This window comes from Oncorhynchus mykiss, chromosome 26 (assembly GCF_013265735.2).
Source record: "Oncorhynchus mykiss isolate Arlee chromosome 26, USDA_OmykA_1.1, whole genome shotgun sequence".
Taxonomy (NCBI): Eukaryota; Metazoa; Chordata; class Actinopteri; order Salmoniformes; family Salmonidae; genus Oncorhynchus; species Oncorhynchus mykiss.
This window is the reverse complement of record NC_048590.1, coordinates 1,625,150-1,638,354: the sequence shown is the minus strand read 5'-3', so window position 1 is coordinate 1,638,354 and position 13,205 is coordinate 1,625,150. Positions and strand designations below refer to the sequence as shown.

Here is a 13,205-nt window from a genome sequence, read left to right as displayed (position 1 = left end):
TGCCTTGGAAAAGAGACCTTGATCATCTTGGACACAACAAGCTGCTGTTTAGTTTAATTGTTATGTAATAGTGAGATGCAGCGCTGTCTTGGAAAAGAGACCTTGATCATCTTGGACACTATAAACTGCCGTTGACAGATCAACTTAGTGACAACAAATCAAATCAAAATCAAATCAAATGTATTTATATAGCCCTTCGTACATCAGCTGATATCTCAAAGTGCTGTACAGAAACCCAGCCTAAAACCCCAAACAGCAAGCAATGCAGGTGTAGAAGCACGGTGGCTAGGAAAAACTCCCTAGAAAGGCCAAAACCTTGGAAGAAACCTAGAGAGGAACCAGGCTATGTGGGGTGGCCAGTCCTCTTCTGGCTGTGCCGGGTGGAGATTATAACAGAACATGGCCAAGATGTTCAAATGTTCATAAATGACCAGCATGGTCGAATAATAATAAGGCAGAACAGTTGAAACTGGAGCAGCAGCACGGCCAGGTGGACTGGGGACAGCAAGGAGTCATCATGTCAGGTAGTCCTGGGGCATGGTCCTAGGGCTCAGGTCCTCCGAGAGAGAGAAAGAAAGAGAGAAGGAGAGAATTAGAGAACGCACACTTAGATTCACACAGGACACCGAATAGGACAGGAGAAGTACTCCAGATATAACAAACTGAACCTAGCCCCCCGACACATAAACTACTGCAGCATAAATACTGGAGGCTGAGACAGGAGGGGTCAGGAGACACTGTGGCCCCATCCGAGGACACCCCGGACTGGGCCAAACAACACCTGATATTGAAACACCACATACAATATAATCATACAAACTTGGTTCTTTCTCTCTTTCGTGTGCAAATGAAACAATCTTGGTCATGCATTTTTACATTTCAAATGGTCTACATTAAATATTGAGTAAAACACTGCAATGACAAAGCACAGCTTTCAAGTACATTAGATCACTTGTTTTGGGATTGCCCATACATAGCTTTTTCTTGGTTCCATGTTCAGGAATGGCAGAAGAATTGCAACATTTACCTGGAGCTAACTCTGCATGTAGCACTGCTGGGTGATTTGAAGGTCATTGTCAATTTATAAATAGTATAATAATACTCTTATGAAAAGTGATCATCTTTGCAATCTGTAGAAACTTGAGTGATAGATGGGAGAGGTTGAGGGTAGATTTAAATAAAATAATAACGAATGTAAAAAATGTGTGTAAAAAACTAAACATATTGTACCTGTCAAAAGTTTGGACACACCTACTCATTCAAGGGCTTTTTGTTATTTTTACTCTTTTCTAACTTGTAGAATAATAGTGAAGACATAAAAACGATGAAATAACACATATGGAATCATGTAGAAACCAAAAAAGTGTTAAACAAATCAAAATATATTTTTGGCATTTTCTCAACCAGCTTCAAGAGGTAGTCACCTGGAATGCATTTCAATTAACCGATGTGCCTTGTTAAGTTAATTTGTGGAATGTCTTTCCGTTGTGTTGTGACTAGGTAGGGGTGGTATACAGAAGATATCCCTATTTTAAAGAAAAACCCTTTAATGAGTAGGTGTGTCAACTTTTGACTTTTACTGTATATGTATATATATGGGGAATTGGAAACTATGATGCAGACAATTACATTGATAGAAGCAACAATCTTCAACATTAAAGATGATCTGCCTCTAAAACAAATATGTAGAAATAAAACCATAGTACATTGTTGTTCTATTGTGCAATCATGTGGAATGATGTCCGGGAAAAATATAGTGTTTGAAGTCACATCTTTGTTGTAGTGTGTGTGTGTGTGCGTGTGTGTGTGTGTGTGTGTGTGTGTGTGTGTGTGTGTGTGTGTGTGTGTGTGTGTGTGTGTGTGTGTGTGTGTGTGTGTGTGTGTGTGTGTGTGTGTGTGTGTGTGTGTGTGTGTGTTTGTGTGTGTGTGAAAGGCATTGACCATTCCCGAGATAGAGACACTGACTATTCATAGTGTTTAAAGAATTCTAGTGAAGTAACCCTGTTGGACCACACTATCTGAAGATCTCCGGGTTCAGTGAATCATCACTTCTACCTCTAATCAAATAAAATAAAATAAAATAAAATGTTATTTGTCACATACACATGGTTAGCAGATGTTAATGCGAGTGTAGAGAAATGCTTGTGCTTCTAGTTCCGACAATGCAGTAATAACTAACGAGTAATCTAACCTAACAATTCCAAAACTACTACCTTGTACACTCAAGTGTAAAGGGATAAAGAATATGTACATAAAGATATATGAATGAGTGATGGTACAGAACGGCATAGGCAAGATGCAGTAGATGGTATCGAGTACAGTATATACATATGAGATGAGTAATGTAGGGTATGTAAACAAAGTGGCATAGTTTAAAGTGGCTAGTGATACATGTATTACATAAAGATGCAGTAGATGATATAGAGTACAGTATATACGTATACATATGAGATGAATAATGTAGGGTATGTAACATTATATTAGGTAGCATTGTTTAAAGTGGCTAGTGATATATTTTCCATCAATTTCCATCAATCCCATTATTTAAGTGGCTGGAGTTGAGTCAGTGTGTTGGCAGCAGACACTAAATGTTAGTGGTGGCTGTTTAACAGTCTGATGGCCTTGAGATAGAAGCTGTTTTTCAGTCTCTCGGTCCCTGCTTTGATGCACCTGTACTGACCTCGCCTTCTGGATGATAGCGGGTGAACAGGCAGTGGCTCGGTTGGTTGTTGTACTTGATGATCTTTATGGCATTCCTGTGACATCGGGTGGTGTAGGTGTCCTGGAGGGCAGGTAGTTTGCCCCCGGTGATGCGTTGTGCAGACCTCACTACCCTCTGGAGAGCCTTACGGTTGTGGGCGGCTCGGTTGCCATACCAGGCGGTGATACAGCCCGACAGGATATTCTCGATAGTGCATCTGTAGAAGTTTGTGAGTGCTTTTGCTGACAAGCCAAATTTCTTCAGCCTCCTGAGGTTGAAAAGGCGCTGCTGCGCCTTCTTCACGATGCTGTCTGTGTGGGTGGACCAATTCAGTTTGTCCGTGATGTGTACGCCAAGGAACTTAAAACTTACTACCCTCTCCACTACTGTTCCATCGATGTGGATAGGGGGGTGCTCCCTCTGCTGTTTCCTGAAGTCCACAATCATCTCCTTTGTTTTGTTGACGTTGAGTGTGAGGTTATTTTCCTGACACCACACTCCGAGGGCCCTCACTTCCTCCCTGTGGGCCTTCTCGTCGTTGTTGGTAATCAAGCCTACCACTGTTGTGTCGTCCGTAAACTTGATGATTGAGTTTGTCAGGGCAGCTCCCAGTCCTGGTGTTCTGTCCTCTCCATGGATTCTGGCTTTCATTCTCTCATTCCCAGTGAGGGAACACACCTTGTCTGAAGGTTGCTCCTATTCAGTCTAGTATTCATACAGTGTCTCTGGGTGTTATAATGGGTGGACATGGAATGCATGAGTCTACACATGGAACCCAAGACTGAGATGAGCCTGGTTTGAGTATCTTTGATAAGAGGAACAAGTGACGTGTGGATGAGTGTAATTGTTTTGGTCACATTAAACCCAAGGATGGGTGGAAGAGCATATGACCTCACACATCGTAGGTGGTATTGCAACACAAGAATATTCTTTACATTGTTAAGAGTGAAAGGGAATGAACTGTTAAAATTAAGAGTAAATTACATGATAATAATTAGGCAAAGACTCAGATTCTGCAACAGGTTTGTTGTTCTTTATTCAGAGAACGCGCTACAGTCAACCAAAATCTTTATACCCCCACCCCCACACACCCCCACAACCCCACACCCCCACAACCCCACACACACACACCCACACACCCCCACACCCACACACCCCCACACACACACACACCCCCACACCCCCACACACACACACCCCCACAACCCCACACACCCACACACCCCCACACCCACACACCCCCACACACCCCCACACCCACACACCCCCACACACACACACACACCCCCACACCCCCACACCCACACACCCCCACACCCACACACCCCCACACACACACACACCCCCACACCCACACACCCCCACACCCACACACCCCCACACACCCACACACCCCCACACACACACACACCCCACACCCCACACCCCCACACCCCCACACACCCACACACACCCACACCCCCACACCCACACACCCACACACCCCCACACCACACAAACAGTAGGTGGGCTGTATCTTTTTCCACAGTTCACATTCCTCGTTTACTGTTCACTGTTCTACCCATCTGGCAGTTCCTCGCTGTTCCCTTCCTCCCTCTCTTAGAGGGGCCTTGACAGGGCCTCTTTCCTGTCGAAAGTTTTTCAGTTCCAACCAAGTAAAGGTCATGTATAGTTCAATTGTCCTCTGTGTTTTCTCAGTCACACATTTCTCACCCTTAACTTGTCTCAACCAAACCTTATTGGATTTTAGTCTAATTATTCTTTAGTCATTACTTTAAACAAAAAATCCCTTATCAGTTAAACCAGCTCTGTCAGGAGGAAATGGGCCAAAATTCCCCCAAATTATTGTGGGAAGCTTGTGGAAGGCTACCCAAAACGTTTGACCCAAGTTAAACAATTTAAAGGCAATGCTACCAAATACTAATTGAGTGTATGTAAACTTCTGACCCACTGGGAATGTGATGAAAGAAATTAAAGCTGAAATAAATCATTCTCTCCACTATTATTCTGACATTTCACATTCTTAAAATAAAGTTGTGATCCTAACTGACCTAAAACAGGGAATTTTTACTAGGATTAAATGTCAGGAACTGTGAAAAACTGAGTTTAAATGTATTTGTCTACTTCCTTTTCTGGTCACAACTTGCAGACTTGTTTACATGTGGCTGTGCGTTTTGTTGCCAACCTACTTTGCTACCTGACAACTTTACGGTTTTAACTTTTTAATTACCGTTTATTTTTTTGGTTTTTCCCTCAACTTTTTTTACTCCGGACACTTTATCTGGACATGGTTCTACAGGACCTCCACCAGCCAACCAGTAGTAACATTAACATGATGCTTTATCTGGACATGGTTCTACAGGACCTCCATCAGCCAACCAGTAGTAACATTAACATGATGCTTTATCTGGACGTGGTTCTACAGGACCTCCACCAGCCAACCAGTAGTAACATTAACATGATGCCTTATCTGGACGTGGTTCTACAGGACCTCCACCAGGCAACCAGTAGTAACAATAACATGATGCTTTATCTGGACACGGTTCTCCAGGACCTCCACCAGCCGAAGATAAGTAGTAACATTAACATGATGCTTTATCTGGACGTGGTTCTACAGGACCTCCACCAGCCGAAGGTAAGTAGTAACATTAACATGATGCCTTATCTGGACGTGGTTCTACAGGACCTCCACCAGCCAACCAGTAGTAACATTAACATGATGCTTTATCTGGACATGGTTCTACAGGACCTCCACCAGCCAACCAGTAGTAACATTAACATGATGCTTTATCTGGACATGGTTCTCCAGGACCTCCACCAGCCAACCAGTAGTAACATCAACATGATGCTTTATCTGGATGTGGTTCTCCAGGACCTCCACCAGCCAACCAGTAGTAACATCAACATGATGCTTTATCTGGACCTGGTTCGTCAGGACCTCCCACAGCCGAAGCTAAGTAGTAACATTAACATGATGCCTTCTAATTGCAGTCGCTGTACTCATAATATACAGGAGAACGATCGCCTTACGGCGAGGATAGCTGTGCTACAAGCCCAGCTTCAGACGCAGTCGTTAAGCAAGGGTAATTTCAGTGTAGGAAAGGATGAAACAGCGTCTGTGCCACCAGTAAGTACAGATTGTAACGCTAGTATAAATCCCCACGCGGTCCCGCAGCCGGACAACTTTCTCACAGTTTCTGGAGGGAAATGCTGTAGGAATGCTCAACCGGTGTCGCTCATTCAGCCGACTGAAACTTTCAAGCGATTTTCCCCATTAAGCAATGAGTCGGAGTCATGGGAGTCAGAGGCCAAGTCTTCACTTGTCTCGACTCCTCCCGTTACGGGGTCTGAGACACCGAAGCTTCCCACCATTAGCTCTGACAAATGTAAAACCCTAGTCATTGGCGACTCCATTACCCGCAGTATTAGACTTAAAATGAATCATCCAGCGATCATACACTGTTTACCAGGGGGCAGGGCTACCGACGTTAAGGCTAATCTGACGATGGAGGGGTGCTCTCATCTTATCTACCAACATAGACAGGGCTCTAACTCCTCTAGCTCCACAATGAAATAGGGTGCAGGCCAGGCAGCAGGCTGTTAGCCAGCCTGCCAGCATAGTGAAGTCTGCCACTAGCACAGTCAGTGTAGTCAGCTCAGCTTTCCTCATTGAGACCGTGTCTGTGCCTCGACCTAGGTTGGGCAAAACTAAACATGGCGGTGTTCGCCTTAGCAATCTCACTAGGATAAAGACCTCCTCCATTCCTGTCATTATTGAAAGAGATTGTGATACCTCACATCTCAAAATAGGGCTACTTAATGTTAGATCCCTTACTTCAAAGGCACTTATAGTCAATGAACTAATCACTGATCATAATCTTGATGTGATTGGCCTGACTGAAACATGGCTTAAGCCTGATGAATTTACTGTGTTAAATGAGGCCTCACCTCCTGGCTACACTAGTGACCATATCCCCTGTGCATCCCGCAAAGGCGGATGTGTTGCTAACATTTACGATAGCAAATTTCTAATGACTAAAGTGACTAAAATTTATTTTGAGCTTCTAGTCATGAAATCATGCAGCCTACTCAATCCCTTTTTATAGCTACTGTTTACAGGCCTCCTGGATCATATACAGCGTTCCTCATTGAGTTCCCTGAATTTCTATCAGACCTTGAAGTCATAGCAGATAATATTCTAATTTTTGGTGACTTTAATATTCACATAGAAAAGTCCATAGACCCACTCCAAAAGGCTTTCGGAGCCATCATCTACTCAGTGGGTTTTGTCCAACATGTCTCTGGACCCACTCACTGTCAGTCATACTCTGGACCTAGTTTTGTCCCATGGAATAAATGTTGTGGATCTTAATGTTTTTCCTCATAATCCTGGACTATCGGACCACCATTTTATTACGTTTGCAAATGCAACAAATCATCTGCTCAGACCCCAACCAAGGAACATCAAAAGTCATGCTATAAATTCACAGACAACACAAAGATTCCTTGATGTCCTTCCAGACTCCCTCTGTCTACCCCAAGGACGTCAGAGAACAAAAATCAGTTAACCTCTTGGATTTAGGGGGCGCTATTTTAATTTTTGGATGAAAAGCGTTCCCGTTTTAAACAAGATATTTTGTCACGAAAATATGCTCGACTATGCATATAATTGAGAGCTTTGGAAAGAAGACACTCTGACATTTTTTGAAACTGCCTCATGCCAATGACTCCTTATATGGCCATGAATGAGCTACGAATGAGCTTACGTTTTCCACGTATTCCCCAAGGTGTCTACAGCATTGTGAAGTCTTTTTACGCATTTCCATTGAAGAATAGCCGTAAGGGAGCATATTTAGCAAGTGGTCACATGGTGTCTCCCGCAGAAAATCTTGCGTAAAATACTGAGGTAGCCATTTTTCCAATCGCTTCTTATGAGAAACCAATTGCCTCGATGGATATATTATCGAATATATATGTTAAAAACACCTTGAGGATGGATCCTAAACAACGTTTGCCGTGTTTCTGTCGATATTATGGAGTTAATTTTGAAAAAAGTTTGGCGTTGTAATGGTAGCATTTTCCGGTCGATTTCTCAGCCAAGCATGATGAACAAACGGGAGCTATTTCGCCTACAAAAATAATATTTTTGGAAAAAAGGAACATTTGCTATCTAACTGGGAGTCTCCTGAGTGAAAGCATCCGAAGTTCTTCAAAGGTAATTTGGTTGCTTTTCTTATTTTCATGAAAAAGTTGCTTGCTGCCAGCAGAGCTAGCATAGCATTATGCCATGATAAACTTACACAAATGCTTGTCTAGCGTTGGCTGTAACGCATATTTTGAAAATCTGAGATGACAGTGTTGTTAACAAAAGGCTAAGCTTGTGTTTGAATATATTTATTTAATTTCATTTGCGATTTTCATGAATAGGAAAAGTTACTAGGGGTATTTATGTCCGCTGCGTTATGCTAATTCGTTTGAGGCTATGATTACGCTCCCGGATCCGGGATTGCTCGTCGCAAGAGGTTAACCACCTAACTGAGGAACTCAATTTAACCTTGCGCAATACCCTAGATGCAGTTGCACCCCTAAAAACTAAAAACATTTCCCATAAGAAACTAGCTCCCTGGTATACAGATAATTCCCGAGCTCTGAAGCAAGCTTCCAGAAAATTGGAACGGAAATGGCGCCACACCAATCTGGAAGTCTTCCGACTAGCTTGGAAAGACAGTACCGTGCAGTATCGAAGAGCCCTTACTGCTGCTCGATCATCCTATTTTTCCAACTTAATTGAGGAAGATCAGAACAATCCGAAATTAATTTTTGATTCTGTTGCAAAGCTAACTAAAAAGCAGCATTTCCCAAGAGAGGATGGCTTTCACTTCAGCAGTAATACATTCATGAACTTCTTTGAGGAAAAGATCATGATTATTAGAAAGCAAATTACGGACTCCTCTTTAAATCTGCGTATTCCTTCAAAGCCCAGTTGTCCTGAGTCTTCACAACTCTGCCAGGAACTAGGATCAAGAGAGACACTCAAGTGTTTTAGTACTATATCTCTTGACACAATGATGAAAATAATCATGGCCTCTAAACCTTCAAGCTGCATACTGGACCCTATTCCAACTAAACTACTGAAAGAGCTGCTTCCTGTGCTTGGCCCACCTATGTTGAACATAATAAACAGCTCTCTATCCACCGGATGTGTACCAAACTCACTAAAAGTGGCAGTAATAAAGCCTCTCTTGAAAAAGCCAAACCTTGACCCAGAAAATATAAAAAACTATCGGCCTATATCAAATCTTCCATTCCTCTCAAAACTTTTTGAAAAGGCTGTTGCGCAGCAACTCACTGCCTTCCTGAAGACAAACAATGTATATGAAATGCTTCAGTCTGGTTTTAGACCCCATCATAGCACTGAGACTGCACTTGTGAAGGTGGTAAATGACATTTTAATGGCATCAGACTGAGGCTCTGCATCTGTCCTCGTGCTCCTAGACCTTAGTGCTGCTTTTGATACCATCGATCACCACATTCTTTTGGAGAGATTGGAAACCCAAATTGGTCTACACGGACAAGTTCTGGCCTGGTTTAGATCTTAACTGTCGGAAAGATATCAGTTTGTCTCTGTGAATGGTTTGTCCTCTGACAAATCAACTGTAAATTGTAAATCAGTGTTCCTCAAGGTTCCGTTTTAGGACCACTATTGTTTTCACTATATATTTTACCTCTTGGGGATGTCATTCAAAAACATAAAGTTAACTTTCACTGCTATGCGGATGACACACAGCTGTACATTTCAATGAAACATGGTGAAGCCCCAAAATTGCCATAACAACGTTACTACAACGTATCCAATTGACCACCAGAGACATTCTTCAAAGGACAAAGGACTCGGTTTGGCAACACGGTCTTCCACCAACCTACTGAAGCGCAGCGCAGAGTAAATATTTATTGCATTTTCCTTTTCCAAATGGCCGGTAATTTAGAATGCATAAGATACTGTATTTACCATAGCACAGCTTCGCCCTTTTGTTCCTCAGTCTTCCCGCTCTTTCACTCAAACCCATCCCCTTTTCTTTTGTGTAACAAGCTGCTGGTCCGCCGCTAGGGACGTTTTCCTTTATGACGTAATTTGTATGATTAATTATGTGTATGTGTAATTCTGTGTGATTAGTTAGGTATTTAGTAAATAAATAATTAAACCCAATTTTGCATTGCGGATTCAACTTGTTAGCCAGGGTTCGTGCAGATAAACAAGAATTTACAACTTTCAGATGAGACTGAATTAAGAAGACGATTAATATTGACTGCTATTGATGTAAAATATTACTAGGTCTCTAAGAGTTTATTCAGAAGATAACAGCTCGATAAATATTATTTTGTGGTGCCCCGACTCTCTACTTAATTACATTTACATGATTGTCAATCAGGTGATATTAATTACGGATAAATTATTTCATAGAATAGCATGTCATATCACTTAATCCGGCATAGCCAAAGCTTTATCCATAGCTCTATCTATGCATTTGAGTGGTTACATTTCTCCAGCCCCATCCCTCAGCTGGTTACCAAATCAGTGCCAGGGGGGCTACTCCTTTTTATAAACTACAGATTTAACCCACATTGTTATAAAAAAAAACGTTTCAAGGTAAATCACGCTGATTGTATTAGAATTTTTCTTATAATCTGTGCTGTTTTGCACCATGGAAATATTGCATTGAGAGCCGAAACAAACCATATAGATAGAAGACTGGATGATCAAGTCAAAGAAAAAATATCCTACAATCTGCAAGGCACCCAAACTGTCAAATGTGAGTTCTCAGTGAAACAAATCTTTAGTTCTGTTATTTATCAGATCATTACATTATCAACCTTAGTGTGCATTTGTGAGCTTTGTACTCTCCCATGGTCCTGGTCATTATAATATAAATTGTAATGTACAGTAGGTATTATCAGGACTTTGTGCTAAGGTCAAGCATTTGATGAATTAAAAGGTACAATGTTCTCATTTGCTATGCTTTCTTTATTGATTAACAGAATGATCAGTGTTACACAGGAATCATTTAAATGTGTTACTTTTCTCAGGTTTTTCAAAATAATATCAGACTAACACAATGCAATATAAAACCTTACAACCCCTTGGTATATTCAGAAGACTTAAACCTGCTGCTAAAATATAATTTATATAATTCAATTGTTAATTGATTGAAAACAACATTAAAGAAAATTTTCTACATTATCTCTGACAGTGACTTTATTACATAAAAGATAACATTGAGTGTCAGAAAAATATTAAAAAATTAAACTGATACATTGCCATGCAAAAGCTAATGTCTGTCACAATTTAAGGCTGATTCTACCTCTCCAACTCAGGTTTTTATTTGCCATACCAGAGGTAGAGGGGCATACCACTGTTGCCAGCATTCAGATTTCTATCGATGAGGATCAAGTCTGCCTCGTCATAAGGGCCAGTTACATCAGGGTTGGATGTAACGGTCAAGGCCTTGATAGGGAGAGATCCATTTTTCTTGATCCAGACAAACACTGGCTGACCGCATGTTCCCTCATTGAGGTTAACATTCACCATGGTGAAACCACGCTCCACTAGGATGGAATCCTGCTCACGGTTGATGCATGCTTTCATCTCTGTGATCCCGCCGCCCACTGTGGTGGATTGACGGTACCAGAGGTAGATGGGTTTTCCTCCAGAACCTCTATTGAGATCTTCATCCAGCCGGATGTAGCCCTCGTTGGAAAGGTTGATGTGTTGTTGGAATGAGGTGGCGGCAGCAACATCACAGATGTAGGTCTTACTCTTTCTCTTCAACCAGAGGGTGATGAAATCTCCTGCGTTACTGCGGTTCAGATTGCATGGTAACCTTTCCCAGCCGAGCTTGAATTGGTGGGCCTCTTCTTGCTCATTAGTGGTGAGGAAGATATCTTCAATGGGAATGTCATACTTAGGGCTTGCACCACTAGAGTACCACAGCTGGATGACGTCTCCTTGTGTTCCAGAGTTGAGGTTTTCTGGGAGCTCAGTGAACCCTGCTTTTTTCAGGACATCTTTCATTTCATCAGTGAATGAAAACTGGACTCTGGTGATGGGTTTACCATTGCCCTTTTTGTACCACATGTAAACTTTGGTGGTGGATGAAGTGCCTTTGTTGAGGTTGACATTTATCTTGTCATAGTCTTGGTCATGAAGCTGTTGGTCCATTTCAGGGGTAGTGGAGATTGCAATTTCTGTGATGTATTTAGAACCCATTTTGTGTCGTTGGAGACAAGTGTCTGTAAAGTGAGAATACATCGTGACATTGGTCAACACCTCATTTGTAGCAAGACATGACACACTAAATACACCAAAGACCAAGACATATGATAAGTATAAAATATGAAGGAATTAGCGGCCAGCTTTACTAAGTATATTCTCCAGGGGTCATAAAGGGGAAACATGGCTTGATAAAATGAAGACTTCAAGGATGAACTAAAACACCCTAAACAGATACTAAAACACCCTAAACAGATACTAAAACACCCTAAACAGATACTAAAACACCCTAAACAGATACTAAAACACCCTAAACATATACTAAAACAGCCTAAACAGATACTAAAACACCCTAAACAGATACTAAAATGCCCTAAACAGATACTAAAACACCCTAAACAGATACTAAAACACCCTAAACAGATACTAAAACAGACACTTGTTCTCGGCTGAGTCAAATGATTCATTATAATGATGTAAAATGAATTGGTTACTGAAAAAACAACACTAAAGCACATATTCACACATCAGGAGTGGTAACAACACCCCCTAGAGGACAGCATTAGTCATGTATTTGTTTTCCACTTACATTAATTATGATCCAAATTGAACACTGATTCTTTGATCATCTGAATCAGGTGTTATGGTGTTAGTGGAACAAGAGAAACCCATGTATCCCACCACCAACCTGCCCTTTATAGTAACACAGACATACTCATATACACATCAGAACCTTTCATTGGAAGTCATTTCTTTACCTGCGATGTTGAGTTCTTCCTCTGTTCTGGAGTGTCTTCTCTGGGAGATAGTGTCTTCTCTGGGAGAATGTGTCTTCTCTGGGAGATAGTGTCTTCTCTGGGAGAATGTGTCTTCTCTGGAAGAATGTATCTTCTCTGGGAGAATGTGTCTTCTCTGGGAGAATGTGTCTTCTCTGGGAGATAGTGTCTTCTCTGGGAGATAGTGTCTTCTCTGGGAGATAGTGTCTTCTCTAGGAGCTGTTGTCTTCTCTTGGAGATAGTGTCTTCTCTGGGAGAAAGTGTGTCCTCTGGGAGAATGTGTCTTCTCTGATAGAATGTACCTTCTCTGGGAGAAAGTGTCTTCTCTGGGAGAATGTGTCTTCTCCGGGAGAAAGTGTCTTCTCTGGGAGATAGTGTCTTCTCTGGGAGATAGTGTCTTCTCTGGGAGCTGGTGTCTTCTCTGTGAGACAGTGTCTTCTCTGGGCGAATGTGTCTTCTC

General features: G+C 41.8%; 1 protein-coding gene across 1 annotated transcript; it reads right to left on the bottom strand.

Annotated features, from left to right (window-relative positions):
- Nucleotides 1–11,040: 11,040 nt before the first annotated feature.
- On the bottom strand, nt 11,041–12,821 carry LOC110512750. Its single transcript, XM_036964578.1, has 2 exons — nt 12,728–12,821; nt 11,041–11,989 (listed from the first exon to the last, which is right to left on the bottom strand). The coding sequence occupies exon 2, from the start codon at nt 11,964–11,966 to the stop codon at nt 11,079–11,081; it is 888 nt and encodes a 295-aa protein (XP_036820473.1). The 5' UTR covers nt 11,967–11,989; nt 12,728–12,821; the 3' UTR covers nt 11,041–11,078.
- Nucleotides 12,822–13,205: the final 384 nt, after the last annotated feature.

Coding starts and splice junctions, on each gene's coding strand:
- LOC110512750 (XM_036964578.1), bottom strand. CDS start 11,966: ATGGGTTCTAAATACATCACAGAAATTGCAATCTCCACTACCCCTGAA.